Below are 25,855 nucleotides of genomic sequence, written 5' to 3'. Positions count from 1 at the left end.
TGATTACACAAATGGTTAATCTTTTATATTCAAGATTTTAAAAAAGATAACAAAGAAGGATATATTTAGTTAAAATACATAGAGAAAAATTAAGTTATTTGAGCAAATCAAAAGGACGAAAACATAAGAAATGTTTTTTTAAGTAGAACCAAGCTTTTTGAGCCAAGTTTACATGGTGTTCTGACAATAAATGGTGTCCTTTAATTTGATTATTAATAAACTGTTATGCTGTAGATTGGTTTGAAAAAGAGAGATAGTTATAGATAGATAATCGAATAGTTAGCTTGAGGGAGAATCGGCAACGGTTGTTCTGGGCACCAGCTTCAGTTTGATGGGATTCTTGGGGGTTGTAAATTCATCAACTCCCAGCTCCATTGGAATCTAGGAAAACAAGAAATGTGACCAAAATGAACCCCTGTAAAAGCTCAAACATGATTGCACCCAACCTTACATAAAAACCTTCACTATGACAACACACACTGAAAATGTTTCCTTACATCTGTCTCCTTGCAAGTGACAAAGCTGAAGTTCTGAAGGATCTCTACTACCTCATTCACACCCATGGGCGTCGCAGCCATTATATGAGGGTGGGACAAGTCCCCCCCACTTTTTCAAATGATTAGTTTAGACCCCCCCACTTTTACTATGCGGAAAGTCCGTGAATCGGTCTATCCACTCGCCGCACTTTGTAGAGCGCTGTGTCAGTGCTTTACTATCAAATTAAATCCATTCCACTTGCTTATTGAGAGAATGCCCAAATCAATGAAACTCCGTACCATGTTTTCACTGCTACTTTGTACCAAGGCAGATTCTCACATAGCGCGCGCATGTTCAAGGAGTGTTGTCATAGTTGGACAGCTCAGATCTGTTGTATGAAGCGATGCCGGTAGCGGAGGTAAGGCACACACACCAAATGTTCGGGAAATGGTTAATACAGCGAAAATCAAAGCTGACGATCTCTTGGTTTGATATGTTTTCTCCCCCAGACAACATGGGCATAAGAACATTTTTTTCAAAGAAGAGGAAAGTAAGTCATCAGCTGGTAGCAGTTAACAGTGATGGCGGCGTCTCACTTCTGGAGAGGAGTTTCGTCTTTATGTCATGGTAGAGAGATACCTACTGCTTGGGACTTTGAGTCTTCAAAATGTCCAATGTCACAGACTGGGACTTACTTTAGAGTCAGTTGTATTTACATTCATTATGACTTGTTATGATTCAATGTGAAAGAGTATACTGCTCAATAAATAATTATCACTTCACCACCTTTCTTGACATCTAGGCACTTGAGAGTGAGTCAGAGGCAGAATACAGGGACAGAGAGAGAGGTCCATTGCTGAGGTGAGTGATGAAAGGGAAATGACAGTTGAGAGTAAATTGTGATGTGGACTCTCATCCCAGGATTTTAAGGAAATCAGTGGGGATATTGAACAGGAAACATTTCAGTCAAGGGGCATCATATGACCAATATAGACATAAGAGCAACATTTATTTGAACTTAACATCTGTATGGAGTCAGATCAGTCTCAATATTAATAAATGCTCACAGAAGGATTCACAAATGTATTTTGCGATTTATATATAAATGACTCTCCACAACAATATCTCTCAATGCACTCAAATATTTATTGTTGTATATAAATGTACAAAAAATGGGCATTTAAACTGCTTTTTATTAATTCAAAGACAGCTCTGAATTAATAATCAAATATGTTTCCTTTCTTTACTACTGGATGAAATTACAAAATGTACCCATCATTTTCCTCATGCTAGTATAGCCACATACAAGTATCAAACCACCTGTTAAAATGCACCAGAATACAGGAAATCTATATATTTTTTCGCCCCCACACCCCCCGTTAAAAATGTCCCCCCCACATTCAGGATGCTTCCTACGCCCATGTTCACACCAACGCAACTCCGGTTCAAGCTACGAGCTAGAGCTTTTCAGGTTCAGAACTGGTTCTTCGGTTTTGCAGAGCCAACTTCATCATCAAGAGAGCAAATCGCATGCCAATACAGTTCCTTGGCCCTGCTCCAAAGGGCAGGGCCAAGGAACTGTATTGGCTTTGTTCTCTTTGCTGAACCTAAAAAAGAATGAACAAACATCTTAAGTTGATTAGCCGAATGACTAAATTCAGGTAAAAATGTACCTTAGTCTGCCATCAATCTAGTATAGTACCTTTCAGGTTTGAAAGCCTCAGGCTCAGACCCCAGATCAGGGTCACGGTGTAGAGTGTAAATTGGCACCATTATGACAGTTCCTTTAGGGATGGTCACACCGTTAATCTCCACGGAGGACTTTGCCATTCTCTCTAATCGATTAGCAATAGGGTACAGCCTCATCGCCTCATTAATCACCATCTCCAGGTATTCTATCTGCATCACTGCTTCATAGGTTGGCCGATCCTGGAGTATAAAGTAGTTGGTAGCACATGATCAGTTGCTGATTAAATACAAATATAGATACAGTAACAAAAACTGTAGTAACCTTTTCTGGTAAGGTGTTGCCAGGGTGTAGGCTACAAATCCAAGTGTGCTGCTACTGGTTTCATAGCCAGCAAAGATGAATATCATTGCCTGGGACAGGATCTCATGATCAGTCAGTCCTGTAAAACAAAAAAAACATGATTAACCTATTCAAACATTCCTGATAAACACCTCGGCCATGGTGTTAACTGCTTATCTATCTCATGTTATGTCTTGTAGCATATAGACAATGTTAAAAACTCTATTTTCAACCGAGGGATTTTTCTTTTTTTAAAGAAAGTGACCCTTCAGCCGCGACTACAGAGAAAATGAAATATGATTTATTTCTCTACCTTTGTTGGAGCTTGCATCGTCTTTGTTCTTTGAACTTTGAGAGTCCACCATCAACTGCATGAAATCCACTCGATTCTGCAAGGCAAAGTAGAAATCCTATATTGATTCTCCAGTTTGTGTTTTAAGGGAAAGGTATGAACACAACATATCAAAAATCAACATCAATCAATTGTACATACCTTATGTTCTTTATTATTCCTGTCTGATTTGATAGATGCTAGAAAGTTGTAGAAGAACCCTGTCACTTCAGCAGGGAAGAATGGAAACAGAACTGAAAAGAATCATAGTTCAAAAGATAGTTAATTTTGGGTTTAAGGGGTCGAGTTAGACAGTCAGGTTGTACAGCATAACTTTGACATACCGATAAGCACAAGCAAGGGATTCAGGAAGTTTTAATGTTTTAATGTTTTAATGTGACTGTTGAAACTCAGGTCAGAGTTCCTGACTACACCTAGATTTCTGGCTTTATCTGTTGTTTTGAACATTGCAGACTGAAGCTCAGCGCTAACTTTTATACGTTCTGCCTTGGCTCCAAAAACCATTACCTCAGTTTTATCTTTGTTTAATTGGAGAAAGTTCTGACACATCCAGTCATTGATTTGTTCAATGCACTTACTCAGTGTTTGAATTGGAGCATAATCTCCTGGTGAAATTGTTACGTAAATTTGTGTGACTTATTTTGTTGTTTTTCATTATCTGAGCCAGTGGTAGCATGTAGATGTTAAAGAGAAGAGGCCCCAAGATGGAGCCTTGAGGTACCCCACATGTCATATTTGTCAACTCAGATGTGTATTTACCTATAGAAATAAAGTTTTTTCTGTCCTTTAAGTAGGACTCAAACCAATTTAGAACTGTTGCCGAAAGTCCCACCCAGTTTTCTAGTCGGTCTAGTAATATGTTGTGGTCAACAGTGTCAAATGCAGCACTGAGATCTAATAATACTAACACTGAAGTTCTGCCACTGTCTGTGTTTAAGTGGATGTCATTGAAGACCTTTACAAGAGCAGTCTCAGTGCTGTGGTTTGGACGAAATCCTGACTGGAACACATCCAAACAGTTATTTAAATGCAAGAAGTTACTCAACTGTTGAAATACTACTTTTTCAATGATTTTACCTAGAAATGGCAGGTTTGATATTGGCCTGTAATTGTTCATTACTGAGGCATCTAGATTATTCTTTTTTAAGAGCGGTTTAATGACTGCAGTTTTCAGGGCCTCTGGAAAAATACCTGAGTGAAGAGATGTGTTTACTATATGAAGTAGATCTGAGGCCATGCAAGGAAAAACATCTTTGAAAAATCCTGTTGGAATAATATCAAGGCAGCAGGAGGAGGATTTCAGAAGTTGAATAATGTCCTCTAAATTTTTACCATTAATCTGATGGAATTGTGTCATGGTGTTTGAATTGATATTAGGTGGACATAGGGACAAAACATTTGCTGTACCTGATGTAGAGGCACTGACTGCTTGTCTAATTTTCTGAATTTTGTCAGTGAAGAAGGAGGCAAAATCATTGCACGCCCTGGTGGATAGAAATTCAGAGGCTACTGACACTGGGGGGTTAGTTAGTCTGTCGACGGTAGCAAACAAGGCACGTGCGTTGTTTTTGTTTTTGGTAATGATGTCAGAGAAGAAAGACTGTCGTGCGTTTTTCAATTCCAAATTATAAAGGCCAAGTCTCTCTTTATAGATTTCAAAGTGAACCTGGAGATTTGTTTTTCGCCACCTACGTTCAGCTTTTCGACACTCTCTTTTTTCTGTTCTCACGGTCATGGCCTTTCTCCATGGAGATATTTTCTTGCTAATCACTTCCTTTACCTTAGTTGGAGCAATGGTATCTATAACATTTTTAATTTTTGAATTAAAATGATCTACTAGCTCATTTACTGAGATGTTAGCAGGGGCAAGTGTGGATGAGAAATTCTGAGTAAACATTTCCCTAGTATTTTCAGTTAAATATCGCTTTGTGGTTACCTCTTTCTGAACATTTTTGTGAACAGAAATAGAGCTCTCAAAGAAAACACAGGAATGATCAGAGAGTGCAACATCAGTCACCACAACCTTTGAGATATTCAGACCCTTTGAGATAATTAAGTCCAGAGTGTGCCCCTTATTGTGCGTGGGCTCCGCCACATGCTGAGTCAGTCCATAGTTATCAAGAACACAAAACAGTTCTTTAGCCCCTCTGTCCTGGGGGTTGTCAACATGGATGTTAAAATCACCAACAATGACTAAACGGTCAAAGTCAATACACACTATAGACAGCAGTTCAGTAAAATCATCAAAAAAGCTTGCACAGTATTTGGGTGGTCTATAGATATTTAGGAACAGAGCTCGAGAGGAGCATTTCAGCTGAAGGGCCACATATTCAAAAGAAGCAAAGTCCCCATAAGATGTCTTCCTGCATTGAATGGAATCATTGAACAAAATAGCAACTCCACCCCCTTTCTTATGCATTCTTTCCTGACTCATAAAACTAAAGTTGGGAGGGGTTGATTCGATAAGAACAGCTGCACTGTTATTTTGTTCAATCCAAGTTTCCGTTAAAAACATAAAATCGAGATTGTGCTCAGTGATAAAATCATTGATTAAAAATGTTTTTCCTGCCAAAGACCTGACATTTAATAAAGCTAGTTTAAGTTTGTTAAATACACTATCAGTAAAACATTTTGTGACAAGCTGTGGCTGACATGGAATCACTGCTAAATTTGATAACCTCACACAAACGTTTGAGCACTTCCTGTTTCTAAGCTGATTTACCGCTCTTAATCTATTACCTATCAACACAGATATCGGCAAAGCTACTGGCAGGCAGGGCCCCGGCATGTGCTGGAAAGAGTTGAGAGTGCCATATGCCCTTGAGCCTGGACCCAGCACATATCAGTAAAAGTTTGTTGCGTTTTGTACACACACATCCTTATCAGGCTTCGGAGACTGCAGATGCTTTCTTGAAGGGATGGGAGGTGGTTGACATAGGCACAGTGATGAAGACGGGGGAGATGGTGCGCGTCTCTGCTTCGGTGATTTTGGTGGGCGTCGTTGAGGGGCGGGGGTAAAGGACATGCTGCCAACCCTGCATCTCGCCTTCATGCGGTCATCGAACTCCAGGGGGGAGGGCGAGGGTGAAAGGGTGAGCGGAGAGTAGAGAGAGCTGGGAGATGAATGAAGAGTATCCTCCAAGGCGTTGACAGGGGGGGTGACGGGCAGTGGAGACTCCTCCATTTGTGTCATAGGTCTCCCATAATCAGAACATTCCTCAGGCGGGTGCAGTGATACTTCTTCAGGGTTTTCTGCGCAATTTGTTGTGTCTTTCTCCTGTTTTGATTCCTCTTGCCGCTTGTCCTTGGCAGAGGGAACAGATTGCTGACGCAGGCAGTTGAATATGTTAGAGATAAACAATTTCACTCCTGACTTGTTCAGGCAAACTCCATCTGCCTTAAAAAGATGTCTGCGATCCCAAAAAAAGTTAAAATTGTCAATAAAATGGACAGAATGGTCAGTGCAGGCAGCTGAAAGCCACATGTTCAATGCAAACAGTCTGCTGAATCTCTCCACTCCTCTTCTGACTGGCGGTAGAGGGCCACTGATGAACACCTCCGCATTTAGAGAGCTGACAGTTTCCAACAGACATTTAAAGTCTTCTTTCAGCGCTTCTGACTGTTGTTTCACAACATCATTTGTTCCAATATGTAGTACCACATTCTTCACAGTCGGATGTTCAGCCCCAATATGCAGGATCTTCTCAGCCAAGTCGGAGACCATATCCTTGGGGAAACAGAGTACTTTGGTGTTGTTCTTACTACACAGACCTTTTACATCTCTTACAGCAGAATCACCCACAATCAGAGTTTCAGGCCCAGCCGTTAGCTTTCCCTCTAGCCTTTTACTTTTGGAGTAGCTATTGGTCCTTACCCTGCTGTGTGAAGAGGACGGGTTATCCAGGTCATCAGAAAGAGATCTCCGGTTCTCGGTCAGTGGAGCGTATCTGTTCTGGATTGGCACACTTGGTGGTTTAGGAGGATTGTTTGTAGTTCTCCCTTTAGCAGCTGTCCACGGCTGTTTCCTAGTATGAATAGGGGTTGAAGAGGCACTCTTCCTGGGTGATAACAATGCAGGCCAGCCGGTCGCATCACAGATTTCAGAGCGCTGGGCTCTGCCTGTTATTCGTCCTCCCAAATCCCATGGAAATGATTTACTCTTAGGCTTAGCACCCAGAGAGTTCCAGGGAGGACTACCACTTGTAGATTTATTACCCAGTACACAGCCCTCCTGTTCCTTGGAAACCTTGTAGCTGCTAACTAGCTGTGAGTTAGCATACCCTTTTCCATTATCTTGCAACACTGGTAAAGTGGTGTTATTCCCACAACATAGTCCATTCACTTCCACGTTAACTTCCAACCGTTGCATTTTCATTTCCAACACAGCCATCTTCTGTTGAAGTTTGTGGAAGTCATCTGTAGAGAACGGAGGCATTTTGCTACCAACTAGCTTAAGCTAAATAGCATGCAGTAGCCTACCAGGCTTTAGCTGTTGCTAGGCCACGCTACTGTAAGACTGAGGTCGTCGTAAAAATGTTGAAATATGGCTGAAACCCTCCGTCTATTTACGATGAATAACTGTCCCAGTGATAAGTTAATGTCCAGGAGCCGCTGCTCGAAGTTTTCAGAGAATAAGAATAGGAAAATCAGCATAAAAAGTAAGCAGAGGCAAGAGCAAGCAGAAAAGCGTCTGCACTGTAAGAAAGATAACAGAAGAGCATCTAGGACTTCTTCTGCCTCTACTTTCTTGTGAAGGCTCTGGATCAGATTACCTGAGTGCTGCAACATTATCGGATACATCTGTGAAAATAAAAAAATAAATAATGAATGCTTTTCATACCAGAATGATCAAACAATGCTCATTACAAATATTTTAAAGGTGCAGTGTGCTTTTTAACCTCTTTCAGGCGACCGCTGGTGAATGACGGTGAGAGTACACTGCGAATCCTCTTCCACATCTTCTACCATTGGTACGGCATCACGTAAGGGTCCATTTAGGCCCAGATCCCAAAGCCAACCCCCACCCCACACACACATATACAGACACAAACAAACACAAAATGCCTTATTTACATTGTGGTGTACATTTGATTAGTATTGAGGTCTTAACTTGGGAATCACTGGGAACAGGGTGCTTTGCTCCTTACCCGTCTGTTAGTGAAGACAGAATAACACTCCTTAACCAAGACTGCTTTGATCATAGCTGTGTCCATCGTAGCGATTATTGGCTGCCTGCCATCGTACAACCTTAAAATTAAATGACAGATATTGTGGCGAGCCAGTTACAGCCTGGAGCTTTGCTATGCTATGTATGTTAAGATAATAGAGTATTCTTGTACACACACTTACCCCCACATCTTTCCATATTTCTGATAGCATTATGTGTCGAAATTGTGAATGCCCTAAGGAATAGAGGAGTGACAAAGTCAAAATCATTATAAGAGGAATGTAAGCTTATCACACATTTGAATGCGTCTCACATTTTTGTACCCCAAAAAGGTCCCAATAAAGGGCATAGGTTTGGGTCCACGGATGCCTAGTTTCTTGAAAAGGCCATATGGAGGATTAAAAGCATGATTAAAAAACAGAGAACAAGTCCATTCTTCTTTCATATTGCCTTGTGTTTTCAGTTGTATCATCAGTAAAAGGAAAATAAACAAGTTTAAGTATGTTCTTGATAAAGAATATGGACTTGTATTGCAAACTGTACTTACATATCCACTGTGACATTATGTAGTTTAAACTGAACATTGTTAGCTGAATACCATGAACAAAAATGTTTTTTTAATGCAATATTTAAAGTCTACCAGCAATAACATGTATTCAGATTGTTAATTATTTTTGTATTTATCTGAATGAAGCTTTTTAGCTTGTACTCTTTCTTAACTTATAATTAAACAGTAAAGAATAGCAGTATATTCTAAAGATTAAATCCTCAAAAGCAAGAATGTAAAATGATGATGATGATAAAAATGACATTTTACAGACAGTTTGTAATGACTTCACCTCAATAAGTATCCCTGTTATCTATTATGAGTAATGATCACATGTTCACAGAAGTGGTCCTAATTTCAGAAGGGCAAAGTTTGAATGTGTTATCATTATTGATACTCCTAATCATTTCTTTACTATTACTGACCTCCTGGACCTCTGGTTGGCTACAGAGGCGGCTGTTAAAAGTGAACAGGTTTATATAGAAAAAAGCTGTTATCAGCTATTAAACTGTATTAAACCACAGACCTGCAGCATCATCAACTTGTTTGCACTTTATGTTGGTCAGTTCACTCAGGGCCGTCCCTGGCCAACATGAGGCCCCACGCAAAGTTATATGATGAGGCCCTCTGTTTCGCGACCGTCAACGGGGGCATCGCATTTTCGGCTCAGTTGAGGCTCCCTCCGCAAGATGAGGCCCCCTCCGCAAGGTCTGTAGGGAGGCTGATATTGTTTTCATAGAGGGTTGGCCATATGGTCTTAGCATAAATATTATAATTAGTTTGAGACGTTTTTTTCGGTTGTGTGATGTTTCACTTATGAAAGAAAATCCTGTCACATTTCAACTTTAAAAGCATTGGTGTAGTGGGCTAGATCTTATTTCCATAGCAGCAGCATTTGACTTGTATGAAGTCTTTAAAGAAGAATGTATACATTTTTATAAATTACAATTATTATTAATATTATTATTATGTTCTTTATGTTGATCAGATGCATTTCAAGATTAAAAGGAAGATAAGGAAATAAGAAAAGAAAAGCTTTTAGCCTGCTGCTTATTTTTTTGTCTAATTTGTGTCCTGATAAAGTGTAAGTTTAGCAAATGTTGTTTTCAAAGCTTAAGTATTGTGTCTGTCACAGTGAGCGCAGTTTCTTGGTTACGCAGCGGGAGTGAGGCTCAGCTGAGATGGTTGGAAAAGCGATCAATTACTTTTGGAAGAAAACCGGAAGTATTCTACACGCAAATCAATTCTGTTCACTTCTTCGCTGATCGTTTTGCTTCAGAATAGGTCGGTTCCCCCTGTGCAGCAACTTAAACTGCAAGACTTCACAGCTAAATGCTTTTTGCAACATAACATTGTGACGTTCACAAAATATCTCCAGTTTTCTATTTGTATTCGGCTCAATTTGTCTGAAATACATCAACTTTCAGAAGAAAAATAGTGGCAAACTACACATAAAAACTTACATTGCGATTAGGGTTAAGAAAATGACTATTAAAGCAGTGGCGGTTCTAGACCAATTTGACTGGGGGGGCCAGGCTGGGGCCAGTTATTTTCTGAGGGGGGCACAATAAATGCAGGACGAAAAAGACAAAGACAGTATGAAGTAATTGCGCATAAGAAAACAATGCAATACAGTTATTGGTATTTGTTTCATTACACATTATTATATGCTTACCTTTAATCTTTGCGTGCTGTTTGGGTCTGTGGGACTCTCACTCTATCGCTGCTTTAAACTCCTGAATTTCCCCACAGGGATAAATAAAGTCCATCTTGTCTTAACTTATCCTATCTTAAATTTAGATTTCTTTTATTTAAAAAAAATTATGAAAAAGCCACAAGAATAAAATTAAAATGAAACAACACAAAATAGAATAAGACAGGATAAAATATAATAATTAATGTTACAGTGTCAGACGTTAATAGTTGTTTGCTTTAATCGAAAGCAGCAACAAAAAGAAAAAATCTTCAGCCTTGATTTAAAAAAAGTAATAGTTGCAATAGACCTGCAGTAAAATGATTATATTTATGATGTGCCAAAGCCAAAAGAAAAGCACACCGGGGTATCACATACAAAACTGTTGAATCAACTAACATGGCCCATCTCTTTTGTCATCAAACTCAACCTTAATGTTGATCTCATCTACACATGGGGCCATGATTCTGATCTCATTAACCCATCAGTTTTCAGACAAAACCTGTTCACAGAGAGACGTGGAAAAATACTCCTTGTACATCATGTGAATAGTACAGTATGTACCATGAAGCACAATTTGTTATGATGACACACAGCCTCACAAACTGAAACAAATACCAGCGTTATTGTTTAGCAGGGAGTGTTATAGTAGGTAGTCATTCCAGTTTTGTATCTCATTGCTTAGAATGAAGGTGAAGAGAGACAAAACAAATCAGAGCCAAGAAGAGAACAGGAAACATGAAGGGTTTTCACACCGAGTACTCAAACAGACAAAAGCTGTTTTATAGTTGCATTGTGCAATTATCATCCCCACCTTAATAAATGCTACCTCAGAAGATCTTCCAGACTCATGAACAGCACATTCAGGACAAACAACTCTTGTCATTGTTTTAAAGAATGGTAACGTTATAGCTTATTATGATAAAGTTGAAATGCCAGCATACAAGAACATACATAAAGAAGAAGTCTACGGCAAGTGCCCTGACAAACAACCAAATCAATAATTATTTACATGATTGTCCTTTCTGTAACTCTCTATTTTTCTAATATTAGACTTCCTACTGCATAGTCCTTTAATGAGCAAATTCCCATTCAAATCAGAGTGTGATGAGAAAGTGAGGTTTAGCTATAACTAAAATAAAACTTGACTTAACTTTGACTATAGAATTGATGATTTGGATTGAAATGTCCTAATTCTTATTTTCAATGTGAAAGTAATAAGTGTGCTTATAACTTTTAGTCAATAACCTGTCAAAACTTTGTGATAACAATAAGGTCATGTTTCATATAAAGTGGAAAAGTGTCTCATTTGTGTAAAAACCTTTAAAGTATAATCCCATAAACATATTGGATCTAATGACTATGTGTAATGCTCATGAATCTACAGAGAAATATCGATAACTTTGAGTTGTTCTCCTCAGCAGAAAAAAGCCTCACAGAGTTTTGAATGAGATTTTAAAGATTGGTTTGACCAGGAGGCAATTGATGTGTTTCTCTGGATTCAAACACAATAACTTCAGATATATCTTTTAAGGTAATACGATTGTCTAGGCTAAATCGGAGGACTGTCCTTTAATAGTTGGTCAAACTGCATACTTGCACTAAGCAGGTTTCCGTCGTTTTACCCCAAAAGTAAACAGATAATATTGTCAAAGTATATTTTGAACGTTTAGTGGAGAAACATGTTTCAGGATGACAATTGATGATCTCTACTTTTGAACTGTGTTAGATTAGCTTTCTTCTGTCCCACATTAGAAATGTCCCTTCAGTTATTTGGAAACTGTCCAGGCATGCAACAAGTGAAAAGAGGAAGAACCTGTTCCACTCTGAGCCTGTTTTTCAGGTCTCAGGCTCGAAAATGACATTCCCAGAACAAATGACCATATCTTCCCTTCTAAAAGGGTTAAATTAATAATCTTTTCTCAAAGTAATGATAAACCTGTGAGTTGGATGTAGAAGTGTCAGAATCAATATAAATGTTTTTTATTTTAAAGAAAATTCAGATTTTACATAGTAAAAAACTGTAAATTATAGTGTCCGTCCAAAAATTATTTTTTACAGATAGTGAAAACTACCCTTGGATGATGGGTTAGTAGACTAAAAGCTTTAGGAATCCAAAGTACAACATATAATAAGTACCCTGTATCAAGATTGATGCAAAACAAGTGAAATTTGACCTTTTTAGAGAGATTTAGCCAAAAACTGGGCCATCTGGGGTCATTTGGGTGGATTTGACCTATCTCTGGCCCCCCTTGCTCGATCTGGTTGGTTGACATACCCTTGTGACCGTTAGAGCCAATAGAATCGAAGGAGGATACTTACATAGACACACATTGTAAAGAAAAAATGTTGCCGCTTCGCGTGTGGAAAGCGAAACTAAACTGGAGGAATGTCTCCTTCTGGAGTTTGGAAACTAAAACGCAGTTGTACAGGGTTGCCAACTTTGGGTACCTGGCTGGAGTGAGATTTTGATATCATGGGTTTAATTCGGTTTAATTACACATATGCGCACGAAATGACTGCTATCGTGTCAGCAGCGGGACCTTAGCATATAGGATATATATACAATATATACAAATACACAATAATGGACACAGACTATAAAGGGCACACAGTTTCATTCACTAATGAAAGTCAAACATGTTTGTTTCCACTGTTTTATTGTGTGCCTGTCGCGATAAGCAATTAATTGACTTATCGTACGATAAATAAAAATGCACACACACAAACAAATCTACAGACTTACTCCAAACTGCCAAATATATTAATTAACACACTCTCAATCTCATATACTCTTTGACTCTATTTTGGCCTAGTAGAACAATAAGCAGCAGACTTTTACTTTTTTATCATTTCTACTGGATTTTAGATCTGCGCATGCGCAATACGGGTCGGCAGTTGCGGCTCCAGAGTATTTTTGTTGGGTAATCTATGGTAGGGCTAACCCATACAGTGGTGGGGCTCAAGTCAGTATTTGCAATGTAATTACATACACGCTCCCCCCGACAGTGAAACGCCACGCGTGAGGTTTAGATCATTTCCCTGTCTCAATCCAAATTGAACTGTATGAAATAAAAAGGCACATTTGTCTTGCAGTAAATAAAAAGGGCGACCTGGAGCCAATCCTGCAATTTCCCCACAGGTGAAAGAGTTGACATGCTGAAGACCCAACCCCTGCAGGGGGGTCTGGGGGGATTCTCCCCCAGGAGATTTTTTGAAATACTAACATAAAATACACATTCTGGTACTCTCTTGAGAAGAAAAATAAATAAATCTATTACTACACGACATATTTAAACAAATTAATTAATTTTAGTTTTTTGTTACTTTGTTCTGAAAGCTGAACCTGCTGCTCCTCACAGAGAGAAGAGGGAAGAGGCTGTGTGAATTACTTTACATTGTGGATAAGGGTGGATAGCCCCCATTGTTCTGTGTGTCAAAATGAAAGACAGCCCACACACCTATCAATCATCAAACCGTGGGGTCTTATTTCATTACGTGTTGATTTCTATCAACACGTAATGTTGTATCGATGTATAGAGATGTACTACCGCAAAAGTATTCTCCGTCGGGACTTCCTGCAACAACACCACGCCGTTATCGTGATTCTGATTGGCCAGAAGACATTATCAAAGATGTTTTATTGAGAAGATGATCACTACGTGACAAAAGTTTTCAAAACCGTTTCTAGTCTTCGGTATTCTTGTTTTTGGCGTGAGAATAGTTTGGGCAGCGTGAGAGCGTGAGATTGAGAGTGAAAGCGTGTGTCACACGCCAGATGCGTGAGAGATATGCCCCTTTCACACCAACGCAACTCCGGTTCAAGCTCCGTGCTAGAGCTTTTCTGGTTCAGAACCGGTTCTTCGGTTTAGCGCCGGCTCTTTTCACACCGCTCAGAGCCCGACTGGTGCTGCCGCTGCTGCGTCATGACGTCACAGTTTACGTCGCTGAGTTTCTCCCCAACGCCGGAGCTCACCTCACAACAACGGGCCGGGGACTGCGTTGCTTTTAATCATACGAAGCCAGATTAAATTAAATAACGACTTCTCCAACCTTATACTTTTCTCCAGAGTGCCGTGGTTCATTGTTTATTAATGTGTTTCAGCGGCATTTACCGACCGCTGCAGTGCTGGCCGGCTGCTCTTCAACGGGAGTGTATTCTCCCGTTAGCTCCGGGTTAGCTCACACGGCTCTAAAGTATTCACTGTCTGACTGTCACACAAGCAGCTGATACATATCCCCAGTTCCCCTTAAGTGAATGTGTGTCAGTCTGAATTGACGCTGTTTGGTGTCAGTCTGAATTGACGCTGTTTGGCATCACAACGCTGTTATGAAAGTTTCTCTGGTATAACATGGGTGATGTTAGCATAGCAACCGAAGCTAAACTGACTACTTGCTAAGCAGTATTCTACAGGCACTTTTTACCGACGTATTTTTCATTATGATTCTACTTGTGATAGTCGGACATGACAACCTGTGCAGCCCATGTATTGATTCCATCCGATAGCTGCTATAATAACACACAAAACGTCTGCCTGCTCTCCACAATGATCAATAACAGAGAACGGATGGTCAAAGTAAGGTACAAATAAACAGAATCACACGAAGCCTGGTTAGTGTTGCCTGACTTTATAAAGTGTGTTTTTTTTAACAAGTGTGTGGTTGCGTTCTAGTCACTTTGCTCAGCACTACTGCTTGTTACAACTTTTATTTGCCGTACTCGCCTTAAGTGTTAGCTCAGGTTAATCTCGCCCCCCTCCGACGTAAGCGTGACGTATGCGGTTCTTGCTTCTAGACGGACAACTTTTTGGTGCTCGAAACGAACCGGATTCCGGAGCTATGACGCTGCTCCGCTGCGGTGTGAACAGGAAAACCCGGTGCTTTTCAAGCACCAGCACCGAACCGGCCCTGAAACACCGTTGGTGTGAAAGGGGTATTAGTGATGTGTCGGTCGCGAACGAGCCGGCTCTTTGAGCCGGCTCTTTTAAGTGAACGACGGGAGCCGGCTCGCGCCCGCGAACGAGCCGTTTTTTTGTTTTTGTTATTTTTTGTTAAGTAATACAGAATGATATGATGATCTCCGCGCTACAGCTGCTCCGTGCATGCATGCAGTGGCATGTAATATCCAAGGATTAGAGACTGTTGGATGCTGCTGTTTAGAGCATTGCAATACATTTATTTGTATTATGTTTTTTTATGATTAGAGACGGTTGGATGCTGCTGTACTGAGCATTGCAATATATTTATTTTCACTATGTTATTTATTTATGATTATCCTTGGGCTCGGCAAAGATTTGATGTCAGCTGTTGCTGTCTTTTTTTCTATAGTTAATACTGAAATAGAGCCCTGCTGTTTTGTCAGGGCCTTTTCTTTAAATATAATTTTAAAATGTCGATACAGTAGCCCCTTTTTTTAAATGTCTATGCTTAAGTTTTTATAGGTGTTGCTATCTGCTTTGTGTAGCGTGGTTCTACAAGCAAGTCTGTGCATTCATTGGGTGGTATCAGAGAGATACAAGGGTCTGTAAATGCAATGAAAACAATTGGCCACAGCAAATAATTGATATTAAACATGTCATTTTTACTTTTGAATACTTCAGTACCAAGGATGTATTGAATAATTTAAGTGATATGTGTACACATATAAATCATTAGTCAAAAAAGGGCTACATTTGATTGAATTATAAAAGGTATAATATGTGGTAAACTGAAGAGCCGTTTGGGAGCCGAAAGAGCCGGCTCTTCTTGGTGAGCCGAGCCAAATGATCCGGCTCACCAAGAAGAGCCGGAATTCCCATCACTAGTGAGAGTTGGCAACCCTGAGTTGTATTGCTTATGGATTATCAGAAATAATTTCAAAGAAGGCACAGACACATAGGATGAACCTATGGATTAACTGCAGCATCGTTTTTTTATCGTTTTAATGCCATTGAAGACCACTTTTGACCAAGGTAAGATATATTTACGTGTTTAGCTTCTTAGCTCCACATGTGATGATGTACGCTTTCGTTGATAGCGTCGCGAATGTTTATCACTGAGTGTTGAGGTGGGCACCGTTAGATTCAGTGTCTCCAGGACACCAAAAAATAGTGTTTGGTTGTGCATCTAGGATAAGTAATAAGGGAGTTCTGAGTGAGTTTATGTGTCTTTGTCGGTCCCGTTTTTTCGATCGAGGCTAATTCAGAGGCTGAGTGCTAGCATTGTGGGGTTTTTTTGAAAAAAAAAATTAAAAAGATCAGTTAGCTGAGTTTCTTCCCGTTACATGGATATAACACATTCATAGTTTTATTCAATATTAAGATTCCTTAGACGTTGTTTCCTGCAAATGACGCGTTTATCCGCCCGGTACCGGGGGGAAGGCGTGAAACAGGTTTTAAGGGCTAGCAACATTTGTATTGTTTGAGACTGGCAAGCTGAACACATTTTGTACATTATGGATAAGCTTCACCTGAGAATCTCAAGTCTTGAGATATCTTCAAATATTTTGTCAATGACTTCAAGACCCAATGACCATAGATAACAATAAGGATAGATGAGATGATATTGGAGTACTTATTATTCTCTAGCAAAGAATCACTTGAAGTGGCAGGAGAAAAAAACCAAACAATGTATGAAACTTAGTTTACGTTATTAGAATGTATTGTTAACAACATGATCAATACATCATTGCCTGCATGCTTCATTCAGACAGTTGACAAATATTTGCATTTATATATTTACTGTTACACATAACAAGTAGCAAATATAAAGCATGATGTATTTGATTTCCACATAAATAAATTCACAACACAGAGGATTCAAGTGAGATCATTTGTAAGTTAAAGTTCTTGTGACTAATATCAAAAGAGATCTGTCTGGTCACTAAATGAAAAAGGACCATAACAATTATACCTATCAATATATTCAATCTTTTCCCTTTTCTTATCATCAACTCAATCAAATCAATTCTACAACTGTGGGTTGTAGAATTGAATATCCCGTGTAAATCCTTCGGGCAAACATTCCCTGAGATATGTCCTGAGTCTGACCCTCTCTGCAGCCATCTTCCTGTTTTCATCTGAACTTCTCAGGATTTGGTCGTGCTTGCTCCCTAACTTCTGTATCATTTTTAAACAAGTTGCTCACACTTTCAACCTCAGCACAGTTGCCATAGGGAAACGTTTTAGCTGTATATGTATCTCTTATCAAACCAAACAAATTCTTACATGATGTGCAAGGTTTCATTTCCTCTTTCTCCCCCCTGAAAAGGTTAAACGTCTCGCAAGTGGCCTGCTCTGGAAGTCCGATGACTCCATCAAAACCCGTATGTTTCGTATCATTTGGATGGTAGGTCATCACTGCACCAGCAACATAACTGTGCCAGTGTTCAAGACAGGATGCAGAAATCATGATACGGCGTAATTCAGACCCCATTTTGGACATGGAGACCCCGTAGTACCTACAGACTGAGTTTTGGTTGTTCAGATTTGTTGTCACTCACTTTGTAACACACTGTGCTTTTTTCATTCTTACATCTGCTATACCAGCGTGTTTTAACCACTTATCTTACTTTTTATTTATATAGCACATTTCAACACAATTGCTTTACAATGAATGAAAACATTACGGCTCCGTTGTGTATATGTGTAACGGTTGTAAATATGCAGTGGGGTTTATTTGTAAATCATTTAGTATAATCACACAACTTCTGTGTTTTATATTTAGTCATTCTGTGTTCTTCATTGATTGAATGTTCAATACCTTGCCTGACAAGGTCGGAGATCAGTGGGCGGAGCCTCTGAAGTGTGGTCGCTGTGCTCAGAGAATTATTTTTGTGGGGACTTCCCCTTTATATTGTGTCCCTCACATTTCATCTTCCCTTTTTGTAAATGTTCCACGTGAGAGGACAAAACTATTGGTAACACACTACACCATAATGGATCAAATCCTGCAGCGCCTGAAGGCCCCCCTGCTGGAGAAGGCTCATGAAAGGCCCGTCTGAAATTTGACAATGAACATCTGAATAATAATGTCAATTTCTGGATTTCCGAAGATTTGCAGATAGAATCAGGAACAAAAAGATTCCCTAAAGCCAAACTTTTTCGTAGTGATCCAGCTGAAATAATTGAACATAAACGGAGTTCATTTAATTTAAAAGTAGCTCATAAGTCCTTATAAAAAAATTCTAAAAATGTGATAAAGTGAACGTCATTCTCAATGTCACAGAGTTCACACAACAAACAAAGTCTGGCCTCCTCCAAAGGAGCGTTACATGTGCTGCTCTCTTGGACTTTTTGATGATACTTACAGAGCTGACTGTGCACAAGCTAAGAAGTGAAGTTATACTGTTAAACCAAAGATAGAGACATCAGAATATATCTCCAAACATCTTTGTCTAATCATTTGTATTTATGTTTTATCTTGATTTACCACTGGTTTCCATGTTCACATTCTGTAACACAGTCAGCTTAACCAGCAGATATGTTTACGACTTCCTACTGAATATACCTTTATGAGAAAATACAAAATTAAAATGAGAAAGTATGGTTTAGCTATAACCAAAACAAATGTGACTAAACTTTGACTATAGTATTAATGATTAGGATTGAAGTTTCCTAATTCTTATTTTCAATGTGATAGTGATAAGTGTGCTTATAACTTTTAGTCAATAACCTGTCAAAACGTTGTGATAACAATAAGGTCATGTTTCATATAAAGTGAGTAAAGTGTCAACTTTTGCTAAAACAGTATCTCATTTGTGTAAAACCCTTTAAAGTAGCTATAATCCCATACACATCATTTTTGGATCAACTGACTTTGTGTAATGCTCATGAATCTACAGAGAAATATCGATAACTTTGAGTTGTTCTCCTCAGCAGAAAAAAGCCTCACAAGAGTTTGAATGAGATTTTAAAGATTGGTTTGACCAGGAGGCAATTGATGTGTTTCTCTGGATTCAAACACAATAACTTCAGATATACCTTTTAAGGTAATAAGATTGAAGTTGCAATGGAAAGAAAACAAACAAATATGAACCTTAGTTTACATTATTTTTATTGAATTATTAATAACATGATCAATACATCATTGTCTGCATGCTTCATCCAAACAGTTGACAAACATTTGCATTTATAAATTCACTGTTACACCTATCAAGTAGCAAAGATAAAGAATGACATGTTGCACCCATTAGAATGGTTTATATGATTTTGTTGTTTTGAACACTATAGACGGCGTAATGGGGCAACAACACTTATAACTGATCTCCTGGCACAGGTGTGTTTGATCGTGACTGGGAGAGCAATAGTTTTTTGACCGTGTCTGTGAACACACTGTTTTTCTTTGCAAATAAAAGATATTGAAAGCTAAAAACGTCTTCGTACATGGAAATTGCAAGCGTCCAATTAGTTTACCCAGTTTAGCCAATCCCAGGTGATATTGAGTGGCAATAGTCACCACAACATATTTGATTGAAGAACAGGAATTTCATAAGAGGATCTAAATGAGATGATTTGTTTGAAGTTTAAGTATTTGTGAATAATATCACAAGAGATGTGTCTGCTCACTAAATAATAAAAGACTATGCTAATTAGACTTATCAATCTTTAATGTCCAATATTTTCCCCCTTTATCAACTTTTAGGGGATGTAGAATTCAGGGCCGCCCCTGGCCAACTTGCAGACTTGCAAGTGATCTGCGTGATCAGCGTGATCAGCGTGATCAGCGTGATCTGCGTGATCTGCGTGATCTGCGTGTAGGGTAGAATTTTATGTGACCTTTTATGTCACATGTTTTGAGCCAATTCGTGAGATCTTCCCTGACACTTTTCTCCGCCTTATCCCTGTTCTTTTCAGATGGTCGTGCTTGCTCCCTAACTTCTGCATCATTTTTAAACAAGTTGCTCACACTTTCAACCTCTGCACAGTTGCCATAGGGAGACGGTTTATCTGTATATGTATCTCTTATCAAACCAAACAAATTCTTACATGATATGCAAGGTTTCATTTCCTCTTTCTCCCGCTTGAAAAGTTGAAACGTCTCGCAACGGACATGCTCTGGTCTGGAAGTGTAATGGTTCCATTAAAATGTTCCGTATCATTTGGATGGTAGGTCATCACTGCACCAGCAACATACCTGTCCCAGTATTCAAGACAGGACGCAGAAATCATGATACGGTGTAAATCAGAAATTCTGGACATGGAGACCCCGTAGTACCTGCAGACTGAGTTTTGGTTGTTCATGTTCTGAGAGACACAGATGGTGTAGGAGACCAGATGGTTTTGATCTCTTGAAGCCTCTCTCTTATTTCATCTTCTTTCTCTTGTCCTTCCAGGAAAACAATCTGAAAGCAATCACAAATGTTATTAAGCTGCTGTAACTTGCTACGTCATACTTCATGTTTGAATATGTGCATAAAACTCAAATATTTCAGGATGATTTTAGGGGGAAAAGCAACTATATAAATAGAATAATTGACCAACTGTAATCTTACCATGTCGAGCACACATGAGAATGGACTCCTCCTGGGTAGTTGAGAGGAATAATGTTTAAAAGGCTGAGGGTAGCGGCGCTTCAACTTCTTATACATCCACTTATCATTCACAATATCTTCCGGTGAAAATGGTGGTTTGTTGATCCTTCCCAAAAAGAAGATGCTGTGAAGAACCTTTAAAAAAAGAGATGCCATTTTCAATGTGTGTAACTGTAAAGCTCTATGAAGGATGTATTATGTCCAAAAAACACCTAATTTCAAAAGTTATCACATCATACATACCTCATCTACTAACTTTTTCTTTTTCTTTTCACTGGAGCGGTTCAGCTCTACCATTTTTTGGATAATCAGAAAAGCATTTCTTCTGAAAGGGTGGCTAAGATATTCTTCTTGTCTATAATAATATATAGTCAGTGTTAAGTTGTTTTCAATCATTTTAAATGACACGTCAGTATTAGTGTATGTTCAGGTAATCAGCTGACTCACCTCTGTTTTTTAGCCTTAGCCGCCTCAGCCTCAGCCTCATCAGCCTGGTGAGAAATAACACACGACACATTAAACCATGATTATAACACTTACACATTTTACTGACAACAGAAAGTAAATTAGCAATGTATAATTTATTCAGAAATACTTCAAATATTAGCAAAGGAAAGCAGTTAAAAGCAGCTACTTGTAGGTCAGGAGTAAATGAATGGAAATAAATGAATTAAGCCCTGCCTCATGTTTTGAACTACTGTACCACGCCTTATACGGTTGCATTATGTTATGACTGCCATAATAAGGTATTGTTATGAAAATGATGGTATTAAAGCTTAATACAGTGCAATCCTAATGAAATGTAACAGCTGTATCCTGGGGATGTCATGGAAATGTGTGATAAACAGATGTCTTTGGAAGGGGGTTTTATGACACTATAGGAAGAGAGGATGATGGAAGGAATTTACGATAGGGGTTATCTGTGACGGCCAGTCATACAGTACTTGTCACTCATCGTTTGGCTGTCAACCAATGTGTGTGTGTGTGTGTGTGTGTGTGTGTGTGTGTGTGTGTGTGTGTGTGTGTGTGTGTGTGTGTGTGTGTGTGTGTGTGTGTGTGTGTTGTGTGTGTGTTGGTGTGTGTGTGTGTGTTGTGTGTGTGTGTGTGTGTGTGTGTGTGTGTGTGTGTGTGTGTGCAGAGAGTCTGCAGCGGTACCGCCAAACCCCCGACCCGTCTTGTAACACGGAGCACGTTTACTGTTCTATAGTATACATTGGAATGATTTCAAACCTGTTTATCCTAATAATTATAAAGGAGTGTCTTGGAAATATTTGTTTACATAATTTGTATTTATCTCTCTTGCTCGCTCCCACGCCCACTTTGGCTGTGAGCTGCGGGCGCCTGATAAGCCAACACCCCCCACTTTCATCACTTACAGCTCCCATCGTGCAGGGCAAATGAAAAGTGTAACCGGGGTGCAAAGGGTGTTACATTTACTTAATTATGAATGTTGTTACATCAAGGCCGAAAATTAGGATGAGCGCAAACAGTCAAAAATGTTTTTTTCCCTCCCAGAGCTGCCAGCGCAGCGCCCCCCCCCCCCCCCCCCCCCCCCCCTCCCCCCAGATCTGGCGCCCTAGGCGACCGCCTATGTCGCCTATGCCAAAAACCAGCCCTGACTTAACCTAACAACTTTTAACACAATTACACAATTACTATTATAATTACTAATGTCATGTTTTTTTTATTCTTGAAGAGAATGTCTTTTTTTCTGGCATTCTTCCAGGATTAACAAAAATAAGAATAACATTGAGAAAAATCTTTGAAGTAAATGGCTGTTGTTAAACGCTTCCCACATTTACTTCAATCGTACAGTAGAAAAGATAAAAGTATCCAAGGAATACACAATAGAATATATAAAGAATAAATGAAAAATCTCTACAAAAGACCAATACACTACAAAAACAGAAACTTATTGACATAGGTAATATACGTCAAAAAGGCTTCAAATGTATTCAGTATTGTATGAACATGTTTTAATTGGGATGTGGACGTCACATCCTCTAGGGGGGTCCGGGGGTATGCCCCACCGGGAAGAAATGTTTGAACATTTAAAGTAAAATGCTTCAATCTGGTGCACTTTGAGCACACAATTACTAGAGACCTGATCTAGGGGGTACAACTCTAAAACACCCATATGAAAAAGATCGGTTTACATTTTAATACCCAAATATGTGAACATAACCAATAACCTACCATAGCCAATAACAAATAAATGTAACTTATTTTATTTTTGTTGTTCATTCATATCTTATTTTACCTAGTTAACATTTATTTATGCATATTTTTGCATCTCTCAAGTTTTAAATTATATTTTTGGTTTACTGTCCTATAGTATACATTGAAATGATTTCAAACCTGTTTATCCTAATAATTATAAAGGAGTGTCTTGGAAATATGTGTTTACATAAATTGCATGTATCTCTCTCGCTCGCTCCCACGCCCACGTTGGCTGTGAGCTGCGGACGCCTGATAAGCCAACACCCCCCACTTTCATCACTTACAGCGCCCATCGTACAGGGCAAATGAAAAGTGTAACCGGGGTGAAAAGGGTATTACATTTACTTAATTATGAATGTTTTTACATCAAGGCTGAAAATTAGGATGAATGCAGTCAAACAGTCAAAAAAAATGTTTTCCCCCCCAGATCTGGCACCCTAGGCGACCGCCTATGCCAAAAACCGGCCCTGTACACCATGCTAAATGTATGTCTGCATAAAGCTGAGTTATGATCGGTCATAATAACACAGAATTTGGTGATGATTAAATAGTTTACAGTGAGATTTACTCCCATACTATTGGCCATACTCACGCAGCCCTACAAATGAATTGAGATTTTCACAGAAATGTTCTTTAGCAAGTGTGCAGAGCAGTGTTGATTTAAAAAAGCAATTTGAAGGTTGGATATTTGTAAACCTTTTTTTGTGTATATATATTAATAATTTAAGATGTAAATGAATTCCAGTTTATTTGTAGTACTTTCTATTTTTATTGTGACATTTGGTGGCATCAATGTGTGCATTTGATACAGATAATGGAGCAGTTGCTTTAGGGCCACAGTGTATATCCTTTAAGGTCAAATAATGAGATCCTCGACCTCCGCCCCCCTCTCGCACCTCCACACAGAGCCCCCCCACATATCAAATCCCAATTTAACCCCTGGGTACAATAACAATATTACATCCCTACAGTACAGAATAGACATCTCTCTATACATATAATAACTGAGGACATATGTAAACATTTCCCTTAACACATATGCTTCTCTTTCTGCCTTTTACACTTCATTTGCATTGCGTTGTTGTTCACGACCAGTTTGTTACATCTGACAGGGAGTGTTTGTTGTTTTTCAAGGTGACGTGCAGGGAGATTTTATGAATGCAAAAGATGCATGGAAAAAGATGTGTCAATGCAAATAGAAGAGGAAACAGCGAAAACATGAGCGTCAACTATAGGGCCCTCTCTCCGAAGCTTTCGTGATAAAATCCGATAAAAATAGATTCAGATCAGATGCGGAACAGAGGCATCAACTGAGGCCCACTGAATTGAAGAACGTGTTGTGTAATACACCAATGTCGGTTACAAGACATCAGAAATACTGTTGCAGTGGTCAAACATCATTCATTATGACGTTGACTTTATCGAAAAATGTGATAAAGTGAACTTCATTCTCAATTTCACAGAGTTCACACAACAATCAAAGTCTGGCCTCCTCCAAAGGAGCATTACATGTGCTGCTCTCTTGGACTTTTTGATGATACTTACAGAGCTGACTGTGCACAAGCTAAGAAGTGAAGTTATACTGTTAAACCAAAGATAGAGACATCAGAATATATCTCCAAACATCTTTGTCTAATCATTTGTATTTATGTTTTATCTTGATTTACCACTGGTTTCCATGTTCACCATTCTGTAACACAGTCAGCTTAACCAGCAGATATGTTTACGACTTCCTACTGAATATACCTTTATGAGAAAATTCAAAATTAAAATGAGAAAGTGTGGTTTAGCTATAACTAAAACAAAACGTGACTAAACTTTGACTATAGTATTAATGATTTGGATTGAAGTTTCCTAATTCTTATTTTCAATGTGATAGTGATAAGTGTGCTTATAACCTTTAGTCAATAACCTGTCAAAACTTTGTGATAACAATAAGGTCATGTTTCATATAAAGTGAGTAAAGTGTCAACTTTTGCTAAAACAGTATCTAATTTGTGTAAAAACCTTTAAAGTATAATCCCATAAACATATTGGATCTAATGACTATGTGTAATGCTCATGAATCTACAGAGAAATATCGATAACTTTGAGTTGTTCTCCTCAGCAGAAAAAAGCCTCACAAGAGTTTGAAGGAGATTTTAAAGATTGGTTTGACCAGGAGGCAATTGATGTGTTTCTCTGGATTCAAACACAATAACTTCAGATATACCTTTTAAGGTAATAAGATTGTCTAGGCTAAATCGGAGGACTGTCCTTTAATAGTTGGTCAAACTGCATACTTGCACTAAGCAGGTTTCCGTCGTTTTACCCCAAAATTAAACACATAATGTTGTCAAAGTATATTTTTAACCTTTAGTGGAGAAACATGTTTCAGGATGACAATTGATGGTCTCTACTTTTTCTGTATTCATGGGAAAAAGTCAAAGTAAACCCAATGAACTGTTTTGAGAATCAAATAAATGCTTTCTTCTGTCCCACATTAGAAATGTCCCTTCAGTTATTTGGAAACTGTCCAGGCATGCAACAAGTGAAAAGAGGAAGTTAAGGGCTAGCAACATTTGTATTGTTTGAGACTGGCAAGCTGAACACATTTTAAACATTATGGATAGGCTACTTTTCAACTTTCAACAAGTCTTGAGATATCTTCAAATATGTTGTCAATGACTTTAAGACCCAACGCATGGTCAGACTTAAAAAAAACAAAAAAAACAGTGTTTCCAACTTGATGTCTCGTATGATTTTGACCTTGACCATAGATAACAATAAGGATAGATGAGATGATATTGGAGTACTTATTATTCTCTAGCAAAGAATCACTTGAAGTGGCAGGAGAAAAAAACCAAACAATGTATGAAAC

General features: G+C 38.8%; 2 protein-coding genes and 1 long non-coding RNA gene across 3 annotated transcripts; all 3 read right to left on the bottom strand.

Annotated features, from left to right (window-relative positions):
* Positions 1-258: 258 nt before the first annotated feature.
* Positions 259-3,206, bottom strand: LOC117478152 (cytochrome P450 3A27-like). The gene is made up of 5 exons (XM_034125069.1): positions 3,182-3,206; positions 3,000-3,091; positions 2,820-2,895; positions 2,489-2,606; positions 259-381 (listed from the first exon to the last, which is right to left on the bottom strand). Exons 3-5 carry the CDS (start codon positions 2,878-2,880, stop codon positions 324-326), a joined length of 237 nt encoding a protein of 78 aa, XP_033980960.1. The 5' UTR covers positions 2,881-2,895; positions 3,000-3,091; positions 3,182-3,206; the 3' UTR covers positions 259-323.
* Positions 3,207-7,975: 4,769 nt separating this feature from the next.
* On the bottom strand, positions 7,976-8,574 carry LOC117477744 (cytochrome P450 3A27-like). The gene is given in 3 exon segments (XM_034124484.1): positions 7,976-8,105; positions 8,208-8,260; positions 8,339-8,574. Coding segments are annotated over 3 exon segments (342 nt in total). The 5' UTR covers positions 8,498-8,574.
* Positions 8,575-19,277: 10,703 nt separating this feature from the next.
* LOC117478154 lies at positions 19,278-21,757 on the bottom strand. Its single transcript, XR_004555391.1, has 4 exons — positions 21,223-21,757; positions 21,019-21,130; positions 20,737-20,910; positions 19,278-20,586 (listed from the first exon to the last, which is right to left on the bottom strand). It is a non-coding gene; the product is annotated as an uncharacterized LOC117478154 (long non-coding RNA).
* Positions 21,758-25,855: the final 4,098 nt, after the last annotated feature.

This window comes from Trematomus bernacchii, unplaced genomic scaffold, assembly GCF_902827165.1.
Source record: "Trematomus bernacchii unplaced genomic scaffold, fTreBer1.1, whole genome shotgun sequence".
Classification (NCBI taxonomy): Eukaryota; Metazoa; Chordata; class Actinopteri; order Perciformes; family Nototheniidae; genus Trematomus; species Trematomus bernacchii.
The sequence above is the reverse complement of the archived record's forward strand: the minus strand, read 5'-3'. Positions and strand labels throughout refer to the sequence as shown.